At 42.3% G+C, this 26,412-nt stretch overlaps 1 protein-coding gene across 4 annotated transcripts in view; it reads right to left on the minus strand.

Moving 5' to 3' along the window:
- LOC148014671 (uncharacterized) overlaps positions 1–24,829 on the minus strand; it is a 36,489-nt gene extending 11,660 nt beyond the window's left edge. For 3 of the 4 annotated variants that reach the window (XR_015688735.1, XM_087667260.1, XM_087667258.1), the window contains exons 1-2: positions 24,577–24,829; positions 23,923–24,196 (exon numbers count right to left, since the gene is read on the minus strand). Coding sequence is in view for 3 of the 4 variants with exons in the window: in XM_087667260.1 (XP_087523386.1) it covers positions 23,923–24,196; positions 24,577–24,663 (361 nt within the window). In the remaining variant the exon portion in view is untranslated. The remainder of the gene's footprint in view (positions 1–23,922; positions 24,197–24,576) is intronic. The other variant, XM_087667259.1, reaches the window with a different exon arrangement.
- Positions 24,830–26,412: the final 1,583 nt, after the last annotated feature.

Raw genomic sequence — 26,412 nt, forward strand, 5'->3', positions numbered from 1 at the left:
AGGGTTTGCAAGCACTTTCTTCACTTGGGAGAGTTAATGTAAAAAACTCAAAGCTTGACTTTTGAGATGATTGTGTTCTTAGTACACATGTAAACAGTCCATACTCTCATGGAGTCTCTAGGAAGGCATGTATCTTGGATTTAGTCCATTCTAATGTTTGCATCATGCCAATAAAAACTCATAGTGGTTTTCGTTATTTTGTGTATTTTATTGATGACTATTCTAGGAAGCTATGGGTCTACTTGCTTAAGCAGAAAAGTGAGGCATTGGATGCTTTTAAAAGGTTTTATGCATTGGTTAATACTCAAAAGGGCTTAAAGTTTAAATGCATAAGAACTGATAATGGGGAAGAGTATGTATCTAAAGAATTTGATAAGTTTTGTGATGTAAATGGGATTAAATGAGAGCTTACACCTCCTTACAATCCATCATCTAATGATGTGGCTGAGCGAATGAATCACACGTTATGTGAGAAGATTCACTGTATGTTGTCCACAACTAACCTCTAGCAATTATCTTGGGGAGAGGCACTTAAAACCGCAATGCATATTTGCAACCAATCTCCACACCGTGCACTTGAAAGTGGTATCCCTAAAGAGATTTGGTCTAGCAAACCTGCTTCATATGGCCATTTAAGGGTCTTTGGCTGCGAATACTATGTACATGTACCTGTTGATAGCAGAACCAAACTTGACATGAAATCTCATAGAGGCATCTTCATGGGTTATGGAGATGAAGGTGAAATGGGCTATAGAGTTTGGGTTCCAAGCATGAAAAAGGTGCTACGTAGCCGGGATGCGGTATTTAATGAGTCAACGCTGCTAAAAAATATCACATCTAATGACTCATACAAAAAGAAAGTTAAATTTCAGCATGATTGAGCAGCCATCAGCCACTGAAAATTCAGCTCCTTTTGATGCTGATTTTGACAATCAGCGTATCATTATTGAGCCAGATGAAAATGGGCAGCAACGGGATGCTGAACATGAGCTAGCTATGTAGGAAGAAATGAAGTCATTGTATCAGAATGATACTTGGGATTTGGTTACATTGCCCAAGGATAGAAAATCCATTCCTAACAAATGGGTCTATAAAATCAAATGTGTAGATGGCAAACCCAAATACAAAGCCAGACTTGTGGCTAAGAGCTATACACAAAAGGAGGGCATTGATTTTCAAGAAGTTTTTTCTCCTATTGTCAAAATGACCACTCTTCAAGTGTTATTTGCCATTGTAGCATCTATGGATCTTGAACTTGATTAGATGGATATTAGAATTGCATTTCTACATGGTGATCTGAAAGAAGAGTTGTACATGAAACAGCCCGAAGGCTTTGCTATACATGGAAAGGAACATTTGGTATGTAAGCTTAAGAGAAGCTTGTATGGTTTGAAACAGGCTCCTAGACAATGGTATAAAAAGTTTGATGCCTGCAAGCATAAAAGTCAAATTAATGCATTGAAAACACAACTGAATTCGGTCTTTTCCATGAAGGATTTGGATGCAACTGAACATATTTTGGGCATGCGTGTAGCACGAGATAGAGAGCAACAGCTCTTATTTCTCTCACAAGAAAAGTACATCAGCAAAGTACTTAATCGTTTTTCTATGGCTGATGCTAAGCCTCTTGGTGTACCTTTTCCACCTTATCCTAAGCTTAGCAAAGCAAATTGCCCAAAAGATGATAAAGTAGCCAGTACTATGAAGGGTGTTCCTTATGCTTCAACTTGTGGTTCACTCATGTATGCTATGGTTGCCACTACACCTGACATTGCTTATGCAATGGGAGTAGTTAGTAGATTCATGTCGAATCTTAGCAAAGTGCATTGGGAAGCAATGAAATGTATCTTACGGTACCTTAAGGGCACACAAAGAAAATGTATTTGCTATGGCAAGGATACGTTAGATCTGCAGGAGTATTGTGATGCAGACATGGCAGGTAACTTGGATACTCACAAGTCTACTAGCGGGTACATCTTTACCTTGACTGGTGGAGTGGTTTCTTGGTGCTCTAGATTGCAAAAATTAGTAGCACTCTCTACCACTAAGGCTGAATATATTTCAGCCACTAAAGCTTCAGAAGAAGCAATTTGTGTTGGTTGTTTGGTCAAGGATTTTGGGCTGCCCACCAAAACACATGTACTTAGATGTGATAGCCAGAGCGTTGTATGCCTGGCTAAGAATGCCATGCTTCATACACATATTAAATATATTGATGTTCGATATCATTTTATCACACACGTTTTGGATGATGGTCTAGTCACCCTGACTAAGATCAAATCACAGGATAACCCTGCAGATGTTCTCACTAAAAGTCTTGCAAAGGCTCAACATTATCAAAAGATGACGTATCAACGAGACAGTAGGGTTGGCGGGAAGGAACATGGAGTGAACTCGGCAAACATGGAGAAGAGAAAAGAAGAGAGAATAAACTCTTATGAATGGAACGATGAAGTTCTAAATCATGGAGTGAATGTGATACAAGGGACCAAGGGTGTCGTAACACAAGGAAGATGATGAAAACACCCACGAGCCGCAATGTCCTCCTGAAGGGGTGTGAGAGCAGTGGAGAGGCTAGAGAGAAGAGGTGACAGACTGAATGAATCAGCCATGAGGAATGAATAAGAGAGTGGCCTATAAATAGGCATAGTCAGTCTAGGATGGTGCCCCTTTTTGGGGCTACAAACCCTAAACGCAAAATGCAAAAACGCAAAAACGCAAATTGCGGGTGAAGGGTTTCTCAACACCCCCTCCCAGGCCCAAAAAGGGAAACAAGAGAAGAGTGAGGCGGAGATGCAATGCTACATACTGAAGAATGCTCATACAGCAAGTGCCACTTGGACAGTGTCCCTCGTGGGAAACTTGTTCACTTGCCCAAGCGTCCTAGTACATAGATGATGAAATCATGCAATGCATATGAGGAATGTCACACTTTGTGTGGCGCGGAGAACCATAAGGATATGCCCGTACTCGATCCCAAGAGGTGGCTCCATGCTAACCAAGGGACAAAGGCAAGAAGAAGGGAAGGAAGAAGATGTAGAGAATCCCGAAGATCCAAGATTTCCACCTGAAAGGGAACCGGCAGTAAAGAGCAGTAGACAGAGTGAACTCGAGAACCCGAAACTCAACCTCGGGAAAGAAGCCACTAGCTCCGTGCATCCATGCTGGAAGGAATACGAAAGCCTCATCACCAAGTCGCCGCTAAACCTCTAAGGTCCCGATCTAGGTGGTACCTGAAAATCCTGGGTATCAGTAGAAGAGATGGCTGGTCGAAGACAACCACCCCAAGAAAGTAGAGGATGGGTGAAGAACTTCATATGGAGTAGGTTCCCCCTCTGAGGTGGGAGGTGGAGGGGGCCCCGCCGAAGTCAAGAAGAAGTAGATGCCCCCTCTGAGAGTAAAGAAATAATATCCCTCTCTGAAGTAGATAGGGAATCCAAAAACTCATGGATCAGGAACTTCGAAATGTCTAATGACGAAAAAACTGCCGCCAGTCGTGCTGAAGACGGTATCTGGGGTGCCGAAGAGCTCCCAGAGGTAGCCTCTCGAGCCTGAGTAGTCGAGGGTGGGGAAGGGTGGGGCTCAAAATGAACAAGAGGTGGGCAACAATCACTGTCTCTTAGTGGAGCAGACTGGGTAGCCAAAGAAGAGAAAGGAGTCCAGCAACCACTGTCGCTCGAAGAAGCGACTGACGAGGAGACGATATCAAACAATCACTGTCTCTCAATGGAGCGGACTGCAAAGCCGTAGGTCGTGGAAGCCATTGTACCTGAAAATAAGTGGGAGAAGACTGCCGCTGGCATTGCAACGATCTCCAGGAGGTCGTAGCGCCAATCGATCCTCCATGTGCTCGAAAGGACTTACTGCATATCGAATGTGTCTTATTGCCTTGAGCATAGTACTCTTATAGCCGATGCATAACGATCTCTGTGGGCCTAGAAAGGAGAGGTAGCACAAGGAGTGCCTGGTGGAAGACGCATGTACTCCGAAGGGGTGGGGAGCAAAGGTCGAAGCCGGCAAGCATCGGTGGTCTATCCGGTGATGCCCCAATAGGAGCACCCAATAGTTTGGTCATCTATTGGTAGAGAAGCCATGGATACCAATGTGCCTTGCTGAAGAAGGAAGAGATCAGCCACCATGAACCAAGAACCGCAATGTCCGCCTCAAGGGGTGTGAGGGCAGTGTGAAGCACAAACCGCTATGTCTGCCTCAAGGGGTGGAAGAGTAGTGGAAGGGCTAGAAGTGAGCTGCCAATGGGAGGAGGATGTGACCAGCAATAAGAGGTTGCAACCAGTAGAAAAACGCAGGTGAGGAGAGAGAAATACTAAAAATGCAGGAAAAACAGCCTACAAGAGAGAGAAAGACTAAAAATGCAGGTAGTAGTGAGAGAAAGACTAAAAACGCAAGCAAGTCAGCCTGTAGGAGAGAGAAAGACCAAAAACGCAAGCAACAAGACTGTGATGACGTGGCAGGCTGTACGGCAACAGATCTGAACAAGAACAACAGTCGCCTCGCTAAAATCAACTCCAAACTACGTGAAGAGGGCTGAAAATCAGGCACCAACTGATGGAGACAGCAATGGACAGCTTCAGCTGAGATGTCCTCCGTAAACCGGGTGTGGGCAGCAAGCTGAAACACCTGAAATCTGCAAAAACGAAATTTTGATGCAGCGGAAAAAGAAGAGAAGTGGATGCCGAACCTGCTACCACTCTTTGCCTTCATTGGAGTGGAGAATCTTTGCCGTTGTTTAAGCAGATCCAGCTCTGATACCATGTCAAAAGATGACGTACCAACAAGACAGTAGGGTTGGCAAGGAGAAACACGGAGTGAACTCGGCAAACATGGAGAAGAGAATAGAAGAGAGAATAAACGAAGTTCTGAATCATGGAGTGAATGTGATACAAGGGACCAAGAGTGCCATAGCACAAGGAAGATGATGAAGATAGCCACGAACCACAAACCGCAATGTCCTCCTGAAGGGGTATGAGGGCAGTGGAGAGACTAGAGAGAAGAGGTGACGGACTGAATGAATCAGCCATGAGGAATGAATGAGAGAGTGGCCTATAAACAAGCATAGTCAGTCTAAGATGGCGCCCCTTTTTGGAGCTGCAAACCCTAAATGTAAACCCTCAACGCAAAAACGCAAACTGCGAGTGAAGTGTGAAGGGTTTCTCAACAAATTTGAGCATTGCATTAGACTTGTGGGAGTTGGTTAAAGGTTCGCTTCGAACCTTTAAGTGGGAGGTTGTTAGGCGTAAAGGCCCTTTACGCTCTCCCGTGTATATACTACTTCACAGTTGTGAACTCACCCTAGCAGGTGTAAGTGTACTGTACCCTAAGTATAAATACATTCTTTCATTCTTTGTGTGTAACACACCGGTACACACCTATCTGTCGATTCACTCTCATTCTATCTCACTGTTCAACACTATTCAGTTTTGGATCATTGAGCACCTCGATTAATGCACCTACTCTCTACTCTCTCTCTATATCTACTTCCGCTTCAACTCTACAATGATGAGAATGCTCTTCCTCTCAATAATCAAAGCCTGCAAACCGATGATAAGATGTCTTCTGTGACCTGTAAGCTGCAAAATACCCAAGAAATCTATGTTTACAATAGACAACCCCTAGAACAGTGGAAAGCAAGTACAAGTTTACAAGGAAATCAATGTAGATGGTCTACCTAGAGGAGATCAGCTGTTATCAACACCAAAAACTATTGTGTTTGCACAAAACACTACTGTAGATGGTCACCGAGATGAGCTCGACTGTCGTTTGCACCAAGAAATAGTTGTGTTTACTAATGGAGATTGTCACCTACAAGAGAACAATTGCATTTCAGTAAAAGGTTGATGTAGATGGCTACATTCGCAGTCTAGGGGGGATCACCTCAGCTCCAAACACCTTTGTATCCACTCATTTGGCAATGATACCATGTGAGAGTACGCAACAAAAGAGAAACACAAACACAGAGAGAAAGGGAGAGAAAAACAACAGAAGGAAGAAAGAAATCTGCACTAACTGAAGATGAATGCAGAATACAACAAAGTGGACTGATTAGTCCCTACACGCAACCCGAGGCGTCAATGAGGAAGAAAGAAATCTGCACTAACTGAAGATGAATGTTGAATACAACAGTGTGGATGCCCCATGCATCAATGGGCACCATATTAGGCTAGAATGATGATGGTAGTGGCACTTGAGACGGAGAAGAATGCCCAAGACGAAGTGTGCTCCTAAAACCTATAGAAGAGAATGATCTGCCAAGTGGAGGGGAGGGGGGACCAGCTATAAATAGTTGAAGAGTCCAAAAACTTGCTGTTTGTTGTCCACGTGGCCTTGAAAGCTGTCCGACCTGCAATAAATGCAGTCCACAGCAATAAACAAAGCAAAAAATACTGTCATGGTTGTCTCGGCAAAATCACAACATCTTGAAGCAAGGGGGCAAGCAGCATTGATTGATATCTAACTAGCAAATACAATGAACGCAAACTAAGATGCGCACAACTGAGAAGTGCACACTAAACTATCAAAGCTCCTATGCCTCCATCAAACTCTAACAGGAGCTAATGACCAAGAGATGACAGACTAATGAACCCTAAAATAGGCAAGCTTACACTTTCAACTACCACCAGATTGTATTTCTTCATAGATCAACCAATCTTGAAGAGAGAGAATGTGAAGATAGGCTAGGGTTGGCATAGAGGGGAACACAAAATATATAACCATGATTGAAACACACCAACTCAAATAGTGACTTGCAAAACTCAAACCCTAAACGCAAAACTCAAAACACAAACACTAACAAAGAAAAAAGAGAACTCTGAAGTGAATGAATCAATGCAATAAATGAATGTAAGAGTATAGAGAATGCTCAAGGGTAGAGTTGAAGAGTGTCGGAATGTGATGTTCACCAAAGATAAATCCCAAGGGTTGTAGCCACCAGTCAGAGCTGTCGGATTTTGGAAAAGATGAAAACAAGTTGATCATCTAAGGCTGTGGAGCACCAAGTGATAGCAACGCTGATGGAAGATGATGTAGGCGGCAACCCAGACTGCAAACGCAATTGTGGAGGGAGTCACTAGAGAGAGAAACCTGACGCCACGTGTTGGGGCCGCAAACACAAGTAGAAACAGGTGTTGGAGGAGCTAGCGATGGAAGAAAACACTAGACACAACAGAGGGAAGTCGCCAAGCAACATGACGATACTTGGATGGTAGTCGCCGAGTGCTAGGAGGGTTGATGGAGAGGTAACAACAATTGCAAAGGCTAGACAACCACTAAGTGGAAGGCTAATGGCTGAAATCTGCACGTGAACACGAGAAATCTGGAAAGAAGAATAATGTTGAATAGTGGGCAGCTTGTCTATTTATAGATATGGAAGGATCCTCTCAAATTAGGGTTTTGCATGTGGGATACAGAATCTCTCTAGAATTGCTTCCCGTTTAACGAAACTTCTGGTAATTTATTGTTTTGGGGCTGTTTTAAAGAGCTAATTAGAGGATAATGAATTTTTAGCTCAATGCCCTCTCTTAGACCCAAAACTAAAACCAAGAAGGGACTGGAAAAAAAGCTCAAGCCCATTTTAACCCCAAGGTGTCCCACCCCAAATCAACCAGGGCATTGGACAAAGGGTGCACATCGGCTACCCAATGGCCTACCAAGACTACAAAGGTGAAGATTATCTTACTGAGGGAGTCCAAGTAGTCACCCCAAAAAGGGCATCAGACAAAGGGTCCTCATTGGCTAACCAATGGCCTATCAAGCCTTGCAAGTAGATGAAACCACATGGGAACTTTTTTTTTTTTTTTTGAGCATAGATATGGTTTACAATCTTTCAAGTAATTGTGCCCATGGGAAAAAAAAAAAAAGAATTGTACATCAAACACATCACAAAACAAACAAGTTAACCCTACCACTCGAGGTTGTCAATGACAAGGGAAAGGGCTGAAGAAGAATGATGGTGTGGTGGTAGAAGAGGTTAGGATGGGAAGGATTTGAGTAGAGTGATTTACATGCTCAAATGAAACAAAAGATGTAAATATACCTAATGAAGGATGTTTGCTTCAAGAGCCCTATTGAAGTTTACATACTGAAAATTATCTTGATCCTACACAGCAAAAAGCGAAAGCGGAGAGAATCTTGATTCATATAACTCAAAAGGGTAGTACAGACTTGACACTCAGCAGTCCCTTGCAATATGACTCTCCTGTTCCCATATAAAACTTGACACTCAAAAGGGTAGTACAAACTTGACACTCAGAAGTCCCTTGCAATATGACTCTCCTGTTCACATATAAAACATTTATTTGCAGCCATCAATTCCCAATGTTGTACCAATGTTTTCAAGCCCTTTCTTTGCTATTTTGGACTCTTTTCAAACTAAATTTCAAATCTGCCCTTTTCTCAACTTTAAACAACTTTTTATTCATCTTTTCCCCACTCCTTTGGATGCTCGAATCCTTCCCATGTGAAAAAGTATCTACTATAGCAGCAATCTCTATGAGCTAAGATATGCTAGACATAGTGGATTTTATGCAAAAGTCCTTGATTCCTTTGGGCAGCCCACAAACATATCTTTCCACTTGCTCATGAAGGGGTATGGGGCGATAAGAAGTGATAGGCAGCAATGCATCCCAAAACTCCTTATTGTATTGCTCCAAATTCTTACATTCCTTAGCATCCAACTTATTCCAAGCTATCATGATGTCAACCTCAAAGGTACTTATCAACCAGTTTGATACAAACATTTGCTTGAATTGTACCCGCGTTGACAGTACTCTACCTTGTATCGAAAGAGTGGACCACCACTGCAATGCATTCCCCTTCAAGAAAATGGCTACCTTTGAAACCAATCTTCCTTCTTGGAAAGGGTAGTAATTCCCTGATGGCCCCAAAACTCGCGCCCCTTTTGGTATTTCTTTAACTTGATTGCTAATGAAATGAGTCTCCTTTGTTGTTCCCAAAAGCCTCTTTGCAGTAGCAATAATCAACAATCAATTCGACCCAATTGCCCCTTGATTTTTCACCCACGACTTGCACAAATGGAACCACCAACTAGCCAAATGCTGCCCCAAATTACAATGAATAGACTGACATTTGAATTCCCTGACAATTACACAAATTTCAAGTGTTGAATGCAGTGTACAATGCCTTGACCAATTGGTACAGGTCTAGAGGTGGCTATCGAACCCTAATTTCTACAAAAATTTAGGGTTTACAACAGAATTTGCTATCCACCAAATTTGGCTAAGATCTACTCAAAATAGCTGAGAAATGTCAAGATCTCTTGAGAATGGGTTGGAGAAGGTGAGAGAAAGCCAAGATAAGAGAGAAATCTCATTTCCTTCATGAGAAAACCCTAAATTCTACATGTTGTCTACTCTAGCCTACATCTAATGAAATCACCTACTGCAAAGCACCTCCACAATGTTGTCACCTAATTAGCAATGTTATTGCTAACCCTTGGAAGGTGAGTCCATGTTGTCCCCTGCTTATTGAGACCCCCAAATGGCTATCTTCTACAGCAAATTATTATTCTCTAATTAAAAAATGGACCAATAGCGCTCTCTCTCTCTCTCTCTCTCTCTCTCTCTCTCTCTAAACTAACTAAATGATTAAGACCCAAACCCCAAAAATGTTTTCTCAATTTGTACGAGCATTTTTACCAAGTTACAACCATCAAAACCCATTTTTAACATTATCCAGCCATTTAATTAATTTTTAAAATTAAGTAATCCTAAATATTAATTTCAACCCTTTTGACCCTACCCAAAATTAAATGTGTCTATCCATAATTAAATTGGCTAGGCCATTTGCAACCTAAAGTGGTCCCCAATCTCTATTGACCCTTAGACTAGCATTAATTAATTAATGCTAGTTACTAGTGCAACCACTGACACTTGTTGGCCAGGTTCAATCTAAAACCAACTAACCAACAAAACCCCATCCACATAACTTATCACAACTTTTACCTTTGACACCCACTATATCCTCAAGGTCCTCGGCCTATTAGTATCAAATATCTACCATGTGCATCACATGCGCTTGAACAACCTTGCATATTTGATTAATAATTTAATCAAATGTTACTAACAATAATAAAAAATCTCAAAATTTCATATCCTCATGGCAAACCTCCCCCTTGAAATCCTTGCAATCATCCTTGATTGCAATACATTGTACCAAAGAAAAAAAATATTGAACTAGAATTTCCATAAGGCATCACAATCACAACATTGCGCATTATTGTTCAACCATGCTACATATTCCAAATCTGTAGAAAATTTCTAGATAGCATATACATAACATAAAACTAAAAATCAGTCAATAACTATTACTAGAAACTCATTGGATGCATACATAACTCATGTTTCTCAATTGTTGTGACTATCAACAATAGCACAGCATTAAATTAGCATACAGCATGGCTGAAATTATCAATGGCATTTACTGACATGCTGTTGTCCATGGAACCAACTGTAAATCATTGAAACTAAGCCTAATCTAATCATAAACTGATCTCTTTTTTATTTAAGAACTGATCATAAACTAATGCAAATGCGACCCCAAACTAATCACAAACTCACTTTTTGATTTAAGAATTGATCACAAACTGGTGCAAATGTGACTCCAAACTGATCACAAACTCATTGCAAAAATTTGCCTACAATCAATGCAAAAACTGATACAAAACTAATCCCAAAAGTGACTATAAACGGTTCTCAAATTGATCAAAAACTGAGCTGAAACTTATCAGAATTGTTGTCTCAAAATGAAGGCAAAGTTCATACCAAATTGATCATAAGCTAATACAAAAGTATAGTTCCAATACCCAAATGAAACTCATACTAATTCATATACATCTCACAGTGACTAGTACACTAAGTAGTGACCTCATGGCAAACAAACTATCAGCACATTACCTTGGATGCATGTTGAATACATCCAAGATCCACTACATACGAGAGCCGTCCATAACTAGAGGAGTGGAACTACTACCTCCATTGAGTATCAAGCAATACTTTGACCCTTGCTCTACTCAACCTGACTGAGCCCGAACTAAAGTCGGCTCTAACTGAAAGGCATCTAGGTAAAGATGCAACAATTGAGGATGCTCTGCCAAGTCATCCTCTTCCATCAATTTTACATCCATTGGTGAATAATTATGGAATTTCACCAAGTATCTCCTAGAAACTTTACCTTTGACCTTTCTTTCCTTACGTGCCAAAATCTGCTCGGTACCAAAATCTCATCCATCCAACTCCTCAACCTCAAGCTAAATTTCAATAGACATATCCGATCGCACATCACTATGAAAAGGCCTCAACAAACTGATATGAAAGGCATTGTGTATCTATCAATGTGGAGGTAGTTTCAACCAATATGCCACATCAGTGATCTTGTCCCAACACTAAAAGAGCCCATAGTATCTTATACTCAACTTCAGATACAATCTTTCTCTTCCTTTCATCTTGATTCTTTTTTAGCCTTGCCTTTTCAAATGCAGCAATACATAATCGCCCTCTACAAACTACAAAGCACGTCTATCACGATTAGTTGCCCTCTTTTGCTTTTTCTATGATCTCTGAAGTGTATATTTTATCTTTGCATAGGCTATATCCAAGTTTTCCACATAACGGTCAGCCTCAAAGATCTTATCCTTCCTTTGCAAGATAGATGGTACCTTCTTGCCACCCTCAACCACCTCAAATGGAGCTTTGCTTGTGGAACTATGCACTGTGTTATTGTAAGCAAACTCAACCAAGTGCAAACACTACTTTCACTGTGTCTTGTAGTCTAAAACATAGCACCTCAAAAGATCTAACACTCTAGCATCTGCTTCCTCAAACTAGCCATTTTTCTGAAGATGAAAGGATGATGAGAATTTCAGCGTAGTACTCATATTCTCAAACAATCCCTTCCAAAATAAATCGGTTATCCGAGGGTCTCAATCACTAACGATCGACTCTGGCATACCATGATACTTAAAGATATGCTATAAAAACAAACGTACCATATGATCAAACTTGATTTTCTTCCTCACATTTTCTCAATCTTAAATAACCTTTTATTCGACTTCTCCCCACTCTCTAGGAAGCCTAAATCCTTCCCACGCAACAAAGCATTGGCTGTAGCAGCAATCTCTATAAGCTAAGTATACTAGACACGGTGGATTTAATGCAAAAACTCGTTTCTTTGGGCCATAGCAACATGGACGGGAAATGAGAACGAGAAATGAGAATGAGAAACACCATGATTTGCCATTCCATGTGGCTATATAGTCACATGGTATAGGCATGGAATAAAGAATAGGGACGGGGAACGGGGACAAGGGACTCAAAACTAGCAATTTGATGTTGTTATACTTTAGGCAGCCCACAAACATATTTTTCCACTTACTCATGAAGCGGTACGGGACGATAAGAAGTAATAGGCTACTTGTCAACCAATTCGAAGCAAACATTTTCTTGAATTGTATCCCACATTGATGTGCTCTACCCTGTATCAAAAGAGTGGACCACCACTATAATGCATTCCCTTTCAAGAAAGAGGCTACCTTTCGAACCTTTGAGGACTCAATGAAGTTCCCCCCTAAATAGACTGCATCAAACTGCTGAATGAAAGTCAAAGCTTTCAGCCTCTCTCATACACCGCTAAAGAACTCAAACTTCACTGCTTTTCCACCCTCATCATAGTCTTTTACTACCCCTTTGGGTGTCAAGTTATCATACTCTAGCTGCTGCAAAAAGGTACATTTGCTGAATTTACATCAAAACCAACACCAAACGGAGCATTTGCATAACCAGCATTCATTCATTGAGCCGATAAGCATTCAAAGGTATAAATGTATTACCAAACATTCTACTTTGTGCCTCAAGCATCAAACCAATGCTGCCATACATAGGGTTTTGCACATTTTCAGACATACCCGAATACATTGGGCCTTGCACACCATGCATTGACTGCTGTATACCATAGGGATTTGTGCCATATGTTCCCGTATGTGGTCACTATCCAACCATAGAATGAAAAATTATGCTTCCACCACAGTATCTTGGTTGCTCCATCATAGCATACATGCCCGACTGTCCAAAATCCATTAGATTGGCACTTCCATGATGGCCTTGCATTTGCATTCCTTGCCCCATAGGTACCAACTATTTTCTTTCATTAGTATCTTTGGGAGCTTCAAATTAAGGGTTTGGCATTACCTTCGGTGCACCTTGCTATCCCAAAGGTGTAGAAGATGTCTTCTTCTTCTTGCCTTTGCTGTCCTTCTTCACAACATTCAAAAATTGGGTAAACTGAAAATCCTTTGCCCATTCACCAAAGAGATTTGCTGTTGTCCTCATCCGATTCTTGAATTAGTCATCAAATTCCTCTTCACTTTGCTAGTCATCAGCCTCATTATGCCTTAAAGACCCTACATCTTGCCCAATAGCAAGATTTTCAGCTTGTTATCCATGGTTTGAACCTTGTCCAAGGTCAAGTATGCATTTCCTTCATTCCCATGTGAATATTCATACTGAGAGGCGTCATCACTGCTTCATTGCATCTCACTTAATGGAGACATATTGCTGTAATTTCTCAAACTGAGAGTAAAAATAAGCACTAGCACAAAGCTTTGGCTTGCAATCAGATCCCTCAACCCCATCAAATCAAGGGATTGAGTGGTATCCCAGCAATGGAACCATGAAACCAACCTTCTTCTTGGAAAGGGCGGTAATTCCCTGATTAAGCGCTTAACTACAATAATTAGAAAATGAACATAACTTGAAATAAAATGCACAAATTACCTTAATAATCTCACATATTGGACATTGGCTCCAAAACTAGGACCCCTTTTAGTATTTCTTTAACTTAGTTGCTAATGAAATGAGTACAAGCTGAGATTCACAATCTCCTTTGTTGTTCCAAAAAGCCTCTTTGCTGTAGCAACAAACAACAATCAATTTGAGCTAATCACCCCTTGATTTTTCACCCAGGACTTGCACAAATGGAACCACCAACTGGGCAAATGCTGCCCCAAATTACAATGAATGGGTTAGCATCTGAATTCCATGACAATTACACAAATTCCAGATATTGAATTCAATGTATGATGCCTTCACCAATTGACATGAGTCACGAGGTGGCTATCAAATTCTGATTTCCACACAAATTTAGGGTTTACAACAAAATTTGCTAACCACCAAATTTTGCTAAGATCTGCTTAAAATAGCTGAGAAATGCTAAGATCTCCTAAGAATGGGTTGGAGAAGGTGAAAGAAAGCCAAGATAAGAGAAAAATCTAATTTCCTTCGCGAGAAAACCCCAAATTCTGCCTATTGCCTGCTCCAACCTACATTTAACGCAATCATCTACTACCAGGTACCTCCAAAATGCCATCACCTGATCAATAATGCTATTGCTAGCCCCTGGAAGGTGACTCCCTGCTGTCCCTTGGTTATTGAGGCCCCCAAATGGCTCTCTTCTACAGTAAATTACTATTCTCTAATCAAAAAATGGACCAGCAAGTCTCTCTCCTCCTCTTCCAAGCTGTAAACTTATTGAATGGTTCAGACCCAACCCCCAAAAACGTTTTCTCAATTTACATGGGCATTTTTTCTGAGTAGCAATCTTCTAAACCCATTTTTTAACATTATCCAACCATTTAATTAATTTTTAAAATTAAATAATCCTAAAAAATAATTTCAACCCTTCTGACCCTTTCCAAAATTAAATGTGCCCTTCCATAATTAAATTGGCTAGGCCATTTGCAACTTAGAGTGGTCCCCAACCTCTATTGATCCTTAGACTAGTATTAATTAATTAATTAATTAATGCTAGTCCCTAGTATCATCACCTATACTTATTGGCCAAACCACTACCCTAGGGTCCAACATGATACCAACTAACCAACAAAACCCAATTGGCATAACTTATCACAACTTTTGCCTTTGACACCTACATCATCCTCGAGATCCTTGGCCTATCACCATGGAATATCTACCATGTGCATCACATGTACTTAAACAACCTTGCATATTTAATTAATAACTTAATCAAATGTTATCAGCAAGATTAAAGCATCTCAAAATTTCACGTCCTCATAACAGCCTTTCAACTCTTCAAGAAGATCATGAAGTTACCAACCATTGAATAGGCTATATCAAACCGTTGAATGAAAGTAAAAACTTTCAACCTATCTTGTGCATCACTGAAGGACCCAAAACTTCACTGTTTTTCCACCCTTATCATAGTCATTTGAATGTTATCAGCAAGATTAAAGCATCTCAAAATTTCACGTCCTCATAACAGCCTTTCAACTCTTCAAGAAGATCATGAAGTTACCAACCACTGAATAGGCTATATCAAACCGTTGAATGAAAGTAAAAACTTTCAGCCTATCTTGTGCATCACTGAAGGACCCAAAACTTCACTGTTTTTCCACCCTTATCATAGTCATTTGCTACCCCTTTGGGTGTCAAGTCATTATATACCGATTGCTGCAAAAAGGGTGCATTTGTTGAATTTACAACAAGACCAACACCAAACAGAGCATTTCCATGACAAGCACTCCTTCCTCAAGCCCCATAAACATTTGGGCTTGCAAAAACATTACCAAACATGCTACTTTGTGCCCTAGGCATCAAGCCAATGTTGCCATGCATAGGGTTTTGCACATTTCCAACCATACTCGAATATATTGGGCCTTGCACACCATCGTTGGCTGTTGCATTTCAACCATAGCATGAAAAATCGTAACACCATCAAAGTATCATAGCTACTCCATTATAGCATGCATGACCAATTGTTCATAATCCATTGGATTAGCACTTCCATGATGTGCCTTACATTGCATTCCTTGCCCCGTAAGTACCAACTGTTTTGTTTCATTGGCCTCTTTGGGTGCTTCAAATGAAGGCTTTGGCATTACTTTCAATGCACCTTGTTGTTCCGAAGGTATAGAAGATAACTTCCTGCTCTTGCCTTTGTTGTCCTTCTTCGAAGCATTCAAAAATCAAGTGAACTGAGTGTAAAGAAATGCTTTAAACGCACAAAACACAAAACCAATCGTACGACAAAGCACAAACTAATAAACATAGACATGGTTATGTTAGAGATCACAGCCAAGCAGCCAGTGCAGTCGGATAGGAGTGCAGTCGGACTGCACAATCGGACTGCACAGTCGGACTGCCTCGTGGCAGTCCGACCTGTGCAGGCAGTCGGCTGAATGCAGCCGACAGGCTGTTTTCTGGCGCCCTATTTCCGCCCAGATTTCTGGCTATAAATAGCCGATTTTTCCAGCAGTCTCAGTGCTCACACACTTCTCTGCTCGCAGATTACAGACCGGTGACACGCGCAGATTCCGTCTCTGTTCGCAGATTTCAGACAGGAGACAGTGCAGACTGCAGCGGACTTCGAGGTGAACAGCAGGTTGCATCGTCGAGGTGGAGCCACACAGTCCAGCACACTGCGCCCGTGTATATATCTGCATATCTTTGTATTCAGCACACTTTATACAGCAGATCTTCATCTTCCACTGTGTCTTTCTCTCTCTTCTCTCTCTGCATTCTCTCTCTCTCAGTCCTACGCTTCCGCACCGCTGCACTCTGACATGGTATCAGAGCAGTGTTAGAGGGCTGGCTGAGCGCAGAACCAACCTGAAGAGGAGTTTCTATCGCGACACAAATTTGTGTTTTCAGCGTTTGAGGGCAGACAGGAGGGTTGCGCCTCGGGACAAGGCTGAGGCAAGCGTGGGCGAACAGGAAAGGAGTCCAGGTGGTGGATTTGCTGCTGTTTGACGCGGAGGAAGTTTGAGTTTTCAGCCTACAAGTGCAGGTTTTGCTTTTTCATTGCCTCCGGCGGGTGAAGAAGTTTCAGGACGCAGAAGAGCCTTAGCAAGCTGAGTTTTCACAGTCAAGAGGGGGCTGCTTTTGCGTTTGTGAAGGCATTACAGGTGAAGATGTCTACAGAGATTGACTTGGAGTTCCAGTCGATTATGGACCGGAAGGTGCCTGTCTTACCGGCTCTTCCTGCAGATTAGAAGCTCGACAGCGACAACTACCACATTTGGCGCGTCATGATGTTGGCCATCCTTGAGTCCTATGATTTGGCGGAGCTTGTACAGGAGGAGATCGATCGGCCCTTGGTAAGAGATGAGTCTAAACTCTCTTCCGATGCTCGTGCGGAGTTGGCCAAGGCTCAGTCTCATTGGGACAAACTGAATGCCAGGATTCGTTCCTTTCTTTTTTTATCTTGTACTACAGCCGTGATCGCTCACATCGAGCACTTCAACAAGGACACAAAGGATTCTGGAGCGGTGGCTGCACCCTCATCAGCTGCATTTCTTCATCTAGCTGTCATAGAGGACTCTTCACCGAATGCTTCTGATGCTGTGATGACGGCTCCCCAGGTTCGAGAGTGGATCGTTGATAGTGGTGCCTCCCGGCACATGACTCCTTCATCAGATAGTGTTGCCCAGTTGCGACCCTCGCGTGGGCAGATTCTCATTGGAGATAGCTCTTCAATATCTATTGCAGGATGGGGAAAGATGCAGCTTATTCCAAATGGACGAGGTGGTTCCCATACCTCAGAGGTCTTGCATGTACCAGGCTTGGGGTATCATCTCCTATTAGTTTATAAGATTTGTTCCCTTGGACATTTGGTGGAGTTTGACAGTAACTCGGTGCGAGTCCTTGATCGTGAGTCAATGAAGGTTCTATCATCTGGATATGAGGAGAACGGCATCTATAAATTGAAGTCTTCCACCGCCCTTTCTACTCTTCTTCTTACCTCTCAGTCACAGTCAGAGTTATGGCATGCTCGGTTTGGTCACCTCAACTATGATTATCTTCGGAGAGCGTCACGTGGACAGCTTGTTCGAGGGTTGCCGGATATAGTCCGGATATAGTGGTGAGCCAGCAGCCATGTGTCTCCTGCATTCGGAGGAAGCAGCATAGGGATGCCATTCCCCACACAGCTTCGCGGCGGTCTACTTCACCGATGGAGCTTGTATCTACGGATCTATGTGACCCTATGAGGAATGAGTCCTTGCGAGGGAGCTCGTACTTCATGTTGATCGTAGATGACAATAGCAGGATGACATGGGCCTATTTTTTGGCATTAAAATCAGAAGCTTTCTCCCACTTCAAGGATTGGCTTCTCTTTGAGGAATACCAATCGGGCCGGAAGTTGAAGACCTTGCGATCCGACAAGGGTGGTGAATTTGTTTCTAATGAGTTTACTCGGTTTTGTGCAGATAAAGGTATTCACCAGGAGTTTGCCAATACCAACACTCCTCAAGAAAATGGCATTCTTAAACGGAAAAACCGCAGTGTGATCGAGATGGCGCGAACCATGATGGAGCAACGACAAACCCCTCAGGTTTTGTGGGCCGAGGCTGTGGCTACTGCAGTCCACATCCTTAATCGCTCCCCCACTTCAGCCGTTGAAGGGATGACCCCGTTTGAGACTTACTTTGGGACAAAGCCAGATGTTTCTTACTTTAGGGTCTTTGGGTGTGATGCCTATGTTCACATTCCCAAGGCTCACCGTAATAAATTTGAAGCAGCTTCCCGAAGACAGGTATTTGTTGGCTACAGCTCCCAGTCCCAAGGCTATCGATTGTATGATCCCGTCAAGCGGGATGTGTACACTAGTCGCGATGTGCGGTTTGTGGAAGTTCCAGCTATATCAACGGGTGAGGAGCATCCCGTTCTTGGAGATCCAGGGGAGAGATGGGCTCCTGCTACAGTACCATTGGAGCCCGTGCCTTTTGATTATGATTTTGTTTCTGACACAGACTCTACTGTTCCACCGGTCACCCCTGAGGCGTTACCACCGGTGGATATTCCAGAGTCTTCCGCTGATGGAGAGAGACGAGGGGAGGTTCGGCCTCCTCCTCGATGGGCCCGTGACACACTCCGTGATTCAGGGATCGAGGGGGTTCCTGAGGAGTGGGGACCGTAGGATGGTCCGCGGCGGTCACGGCGGCACCAGGCACATTCTACGGAGCTTGTTTGCTCTAACTATTGTTTGATGACCCGTGTTATGCAAGATCGAGAGCCCACCTCCGTGAAGGAGGCTTTACAGTCCGCACCATGGAAGAAAGCTATGGAAGCCGAGTTGGAGGCTATTGAGAGGAATGGCACTTGGTCACTCGTGCCCCGCCCCCCGAATAAGAAGGTGATTGGCGTCAAGTGGGTCTTCAAGACCAAATACCTTAGCGATGGTTCTTTGGATAAGCACAAGGCTCGCCTTGTTGCTAAAGGTTTTGCACAGCGCCCAGGGATTGATTGTCATGATACTTTTGCCCCCACAGCTCGTATGGCAACCATTAGAGCCGTTCTTGCCTTGGCTGGCCATAGGAGATGGCCTGTTTACCAGTTGAATGTGAAGTCGGCCTTCCTCAATGGTGATTTGAAGGAGGAGATCTATGTTGAGCAGCCTCCTGGCTTTGGATCCTCAGATGGGAAAGGCTTTGGATCCTCAGATGGGAAAGTCTACAGGTTGAAGAAGGCCTTGTATGGCCTCAAGCAGGCTCCTCTTGCATGGAACGAGAAGACTGATTCGTTCCTCCAGTCTCAGTTGGGATATCGGCGTTCTAAGGCCGATCCGCAGCTTTATGTTCACACTTCCGAGGATGGTTGTGTGCTTTTTGTGTTGTATGTTGATGATTTGATTGTCACAGGTGATCATGCACAGCAGGTCCAAGAGACGAAGTCAGCTTTACATTGAACGTTCGAGATGACGGACTTGGGTCTACTCCATTTGCTACAATGTGACAATGAGAGTTGCATTGCCTTGGCACGGAACCCTGTTTTTCATGCCCGGACAAAGCACATCGAGATCCAGTACCACTTCATCCGAGAAAAGCTTCTTGATGAGACCATCACTGTGGAGTACTGCAAGACGGAGGACAATCTTGCGGATTTGTTTACGAAGGCACTTCCCCAGGCTCTACTTCGGAGACATTCCAGATCCCTCAGGCTTCTGCCCTGCCCAGGCTCTGAGAGGGGGTGTTAGAGATCACAGCCAGGCAGCCAGTGCAGTCGGACTGCACAGTCAGACTGCCACGTGGCAGTCCGACCTGTGCAGGCAGTCGACTGCATTTAATGCAACTGACAGGCTGTTTTCGGGCGCCCTATTTCCACCCAGATTTCTGGCTATAAATAGCCGATTTTTCCAGCAGTCTCACACACTTCTCTGCTCGCAGATTACAGACCGGTGACACGCGCAGATTCCGTCTCTGTTCGCAGATTTCAGACAGGAGACAGTGCAGACTGCAGCGGACTTCGAGGTGAACAGCAGGTTGCATCGTCGAGGTGAAGACACGCAGTCCAGCGCACTGCGCCCGTGTATATATCTGCATATCTTTGTATTCAGCACACTTTATACAGCAGATACTCATCTTCCACTATCTCTTTCTCTCTCTTCTCTCTGTGTTCTCTCTCTCAGTCCTACGCTTCCGCACCGCTGCACTCTGACACGTTAGGGTTAGGATTAGGGTAACTCAAAGACAGTGAACACAATAAATAATGAAATGAATGACTACTGAATATCAATGCTCATATGGCAACCACACTATGCAGTGAATATCGAACCTCGAACTCTCATGTCTCTGAAATCAATGTAGAGATTATAAGCTAGAGAGAGTGTCGTACTCCGAAACGGATCCCGAAATGCAGCAACACAACCTTCGTATGTCGAGCACCAACAAACGCAGTTAGAGAGGCTGGATCTGATGTAAACAAGTAGTGCAAGAGAGAGAAAAGCCAAAAATGCAAATACCTGAGAAGAGAGAAAATTGGTAACTATGCAAACAAGTAAATGCAAGTTGTTTATGTTGGGCGACAACTGGAGGAGAGAGGTGACAAGTACAGAGGCTGGAATTAGAAGCCAGATGATTGCAAACTATGATGGAAGGCTCTAACCGCAAAGTCCTTCATGAACAAAGTATGGTCAACGGAAATACGGCTCCTAAAACCTACAAAAATGAGATTAGAGGAGAGTGGTGGGCTTCATGCTTATTTATAGAAAGTTTGGGACACCCAAATTAGGATTTGACACCTGGGACACAGTAACTCTCTAAGATCTCGTTTCTTTTTAAAATAAAAAAGTTTATTCATTAATTAAGCATGTTTTAGAACTGTTTAAGTCGGGAAATGTAATTTTAGGTCAGCACCCCCTCTCGTGCCCAAAAAATGAGCCACGAGATATAGACTAGCCAAGTCCTTTCAATAAGTATATTTTTATCCCAAGACGTCCCACCCCAAAGCAGCTAAGGGATGAAGCAAAGGGTACACATCGGCTACCCAATGACCTACCAAGTCTACAGAGGCAATGGCTATCTTACCAAGAAAGCCCAAGTTATCAACCCAGAGAGGCCAAGGCATCGAACCAAAGATGCTCATCGGTTGCCCAAGGGCCTACCAAGTCATGTAAAGACGGATGGAATCAACAATGGATTTTTTTTAGGGCTTTGTGTTAAGTTGTTCACAAGATTTAGCATTAAATGAAAGTTTCAAATCGGTATTCGTCCCGTCGGATCACTATGCTCCCAAGTAGGGGATACAAGGATGGATACTACCTTCACAAAACAAACAAAACAATCCCACACACTACTAGAATAAGTACTTAGGGATTCCAAAGGATATGTGTATACCAATCATATGGAAAATATCTGGAGAGACAAGCACTATGATAAAGGAGCAAGCAAGGTAAGCAAAGCCGCATGCAAGCATAGGAAAAAACCGCCTTGGAAACTACCATATGCAATGCCAGGAGTATGGATCCGGAGTCAAACACTCCGAAGTGTAACCGAAAAGGAATAAATACACACAGTTGCATATTTACATGAACAAAATGCCAATGCATGGGATAATGCACAAGTAAATTATCATGCTCATGCAAAATCCAATACAACGGTGCCACTTAGGTAGTACTCTCACAGAGAAATTGTTCGCTTGTCCAAGCATCCTTTTACAATCATATCATCATGACAGTGTGGATGAAGTTACAAATGTCTATAATGTACAACACAAAGTAAATAAATATCTAAGAAATTTTTTTAAAAACGTAATCATCATCATTTTCACTATCAAGAGAATAAAACGGCTCCCTCTCAAATTGAAAGGAGAAGTAACAGGCAAGATCCCTCTCCCAATCAATCTAAAGAAGCAAAGGAACATGTACTCAAGCCGATCCATGATAGAAGATACTATAGAACCAGCAAGTTGCCGCCTTGGTCAAAATATCTATAAAATTATCACTAGACAGCACAAACTCTAGACAAATAGTATCTAGCTCAACCTACTCTCTGGTAAAAACAAAACATATTTAACTAATACAAGATGAGTGCAAAGAGCACACTGAGAGTATTTAAGCATTCAAACGAGCTTTGGTTTCATAGATTTAGACCTTTTTCAACCAATGTCTCCAATAACTATCTTATCTTCAAAGAACTCGCCTAATACTGCAAAGGGATTGGGATGCTAGTACTCAACCTACGAGAAATAGAGCACATCTGTACAAACAGTAAAACCTAGATATTTGCAATCCCATGGAGTAATGACTCTATGGGCATCATCAAAAGGCAGCTAAACTGGAGAATCATTGACTTGTAGCAAAGACTCGCTCACCTATTGATGTTGTGGTTACTGTTAGGGGGATGGCGGATCCTTGGTGAAGGTGAAAACTAGAGCAGTAGGTGCATGAGAGGATTTATTCTAGTGGGCGGGAATAAGTATGAGGAGGATTTTAGGATGGCAATGAAGGATCAATAAGTACTGAGAATAGGGATCCTTTGCTTTTCCCTTGTGGCATTGAGCTTCCATCCATCCTTGTGTGTCCAAATATAAAGAGGAGGTGGGCTGCTTGCCTTTATGCTAAGGAGGCTAGACCATCCTTTGTTGGGTAGAGATTGGAATCATGCTTTGGTCTTGGTCCATATTCTCGCCCTCCCCAGTAAAACTTCTTTGAAGCCCAAAAAGTGGCTTATCCCCAACACTATAAGAGTGCCAACCACAAAGAATTCATTTGGCTTCGTAAAAGACTAAGATAAAATAGTGAATTCTTTGAGAACTACTAATATCTCCATGCTTGTCAATTGCACTTGCAACACAAGCTCTATATGAAGCTTCCATGTTGAAAAGCCCCTTATATTGTGAGAATGAAGAAGTTTGGAATACTCCCGTGTTTAAGAAAGATACATAATTGAAGGCAAGAGCCACAAGCCTTTTGACCCAATGCACAAGAAAGTATATGCTTGGGTGTGGCTATTTGGTGCTTGGTGCAACCATTGGTCCGAGATTTTATACACCAGCATAAAGGCCCTTATAAAAAATTCCAGTTTTGTATAAGTCACTTCACCTTCACTTGTAAATCTCTAGTATTCACTCTTAGCCCAATCACTGAGTTGTTTTTTATACCAACTGTAAGACACTAGTGTCCTTAATAGACAACTCATTGAAGGATAGAGAACCCAAAGGTGGAAACAATATACTAATAATAGAGCCATATTGCAATTTTCTACAAATAACCGATTGCATTTGTGTGGATAACTATATCATTGGCAGCCAGATTTGGAGTCCGTGAAACTCAATACGACATGCAATCACTGATGCAAAGGTGTTGATCAAACATTTGCATGCCAGATTTGGAGTCCATGCAACTCAATAGGACATGCAATCACTGATGCAAAGGTGTCGATCAAACATTTGCAAGATGCACTTGCATGAGAAGAAACCTGAAGTTGTAAATTGAATGGGTGTGACAGAAATTATGGGCAGAACTAGACTACTGGACCTCAGCTCAATCGAACACCAAAAACCTCAGTCAAATAGTTTTGAAAATCTGTGACATTGATAAGAAAAGACTTGGACATAAAAGGAAACGCAACAAAACATTTTGAGGGCAAGACAGAAGCTTTACCTACAGCCTCATTCTTCGGGCAAAATGTGATAGCTTCAGCATCCAAGCAGGGAAAAAATTCCTCCCGATTGTGACACAAATTACTGTCCGTGTCTTCTACTTCTTTGCCTGAAGTTGTGTGGCCACTGCTGAACACTTTTGACTTGACATCTCTTTGTGCTTGCCTCCTGTCATCACCAATATCTTCAAAATCAAAAATTTCCTGCTGATTCTTCTGAAGGGATGAGCAGTCCCAATCAAGATGATTGTTCAACAGACAGCGGATCACCTTCCTCTGAATTTTGAAAGCAAAAACACAAACAGCCGGCTTTAGTCCAAAGAAAGAGAAAGCAAGGGGGAACACTCGCACACCTATTTTCGCTTTGTGAAAGCACTGTTCATCAACTCACTCCATGTAGAAATTGATATAGTCCTCAAAGCAAAGAGTTTTGGAAAGAAAAAACCAAACAAAAAACACAATACAAAACCCAATGTAAACGACGTCCATTTGAGACCATTGGAGGTAGCATATACGGACTGCTGCAATAAGCGTTTTATAAAACTCTAGCCATCCAAAGACTCTGTGCTCTTAAACATACAAGCACGCGTTTTTATATCTATCTCTCTCTCTCTCTCTCTCTCTCTCTCTCTCTCTCTCTCTCTCAGAGAACTCACGAAGGGTTCGAATAGAGAACCTCGCAAGCAGGGCAGTCTACGAAAGACGACTGCCTTGTAGATGTCAGGCGTTGAGGGACGGTGCATTTTCGCTTCGGAGCCATGCTTGCTCGCTCGCTCGCTCGCTCAATTCACAATTGAAAGGAGTTCACAAACCACTGCGGCTTGCGTGGTAGCTTAGTCGTACAAAAATGCCTTATAGCTGAAAAGGTCGATGTTCACCAAATGCGATCATGGAGCTAACTCTGAGGTCGTCTACACACACGCCCAGACACCAAATTGTTATTTCCACTTATATAATAAATGTAGAGTGTGTACATATACAAGGCCTTTAACCCCTCAGCCTCCCACTAAAAGGCCAATGTGCCATTATGGGAACATAAGAAGAAAGCAAAGATAGTATCCAATTCCCATTAGTACTCTACAATGTGCAAACGCTTAGAAGGTAAAGTCTTATTGAGAAGATGTGCATGGTTATCATTTGTATGGATCTTGACAAGCTCAATGTGCTTATCCTCAAGGACCTCCCTAATGAAGTTATACTTCATCTCAGTGTGCTTTGTCTTGGTATAAAAGATACGGTTTCATGCCAACTAAATGGCACTCTAACCATCACAATGCAATGTAGGTACCTCTCTTGCAATATCCAAGTCTCCCACTAAATGAGTAAGCCATATAGCTTCCTTGTAGGCCTCAATGGGCTACAACATACTATGCCCAGTGGTGCAGATAAAGTTATACATTGCTACAATCGAGAGATCCAAGAGACTGCACCACTTATGAAGGTGAAGACAAAACCTATAATCAATCTCCTAGAGTCTACACTCTCTACAAAATTAACATCTACATATCCAAGAATAGATGTATCCTTCCTTCCAAAGCATAAGCATGTAGACCTAGTGTCCTTTAAGTATCTCATGATACTCTTTACTACCTCCTAATGCTTCTTTCTGTGGTTTGCCATATACATACTAACTACTCCCATTGCATAGGTAATGTTTGAACATATAGCAACCATGGTGTACATCAAGCTACCAATTGTGGATGCATATAGAATCTTGGCCATTTTAGCCTTCTGCTCGTCTGACTTGAGGTTACCCTCTAAACTAAATTTCAAATATGGAGGCAATGGAACACTAAAAGCATTCCTCCTCTCCATGTTGAGACTCTTCAATACTATGCCAATTTACTTCTTTTGGGACAAATCAGTATCTTTTTGTCTCAATCTTATAGTGTGCATACCAAGAATGTGACCAACATTCCCCAAGTCCTTCATGTCAAAGGTTTTATGTAACCTTTTCTTTAAAGCATCCACATCCATGATGGACTTTTTAGCAATCAGCATGTCATCCACATATAGAATCAAGATTATAAGGCTACAATCCTTGGCCTTCCTCGTGTATAGGGAGTAATCAATCTCACTTTTAGTATACCCTTGAGACTACATAAGGCATCAAACTTATGATACCATTCCCTGGGAGCCTATTTTAAACCTATAAGCTCTTATGCAACTTATATACCAATTGCGCCTTGCCTTCCATAATAAACCTCTCAAGCTGTTGCATATAAATAAACCTCTCAAGTTGTTACATATAAATATCATCATGCAAATCCCTATCCAAGAAAGAAGTTTTACATCCATTTGAACCAATTCCATATCCTTCCTAGCAATCAAAGCAATGACTGCACAAAGGGTGGTCATCTTAACTATTGTTGAGAATATCTCATCAAAGTCAATCCCCTTCTCCTGCTTAAATCATTTGGCCACCAATCTTGCCTTGTACTTAGGCAATGCATCAGATGGAGATATCTTCAACTTGTAAACCCACTTGCATG

Source organism: Lygodium microphyllum, chromosome 25 (genome assembly GCF_053477565.2).
Source record: "Lygodium microphyllum isolate KBCC chromosome 25, Lygodium_microphyllum_v1.1.10, whole genome shotgun sequence".
Taxonomy (NCBI): domain Eukaryota; kingdom Viridiplantae; phylum Streptophyta; class Polypodiopsida; order Schizaeales; family Lygodiaceae; genus Lygodium; species Lygodium microphyllum.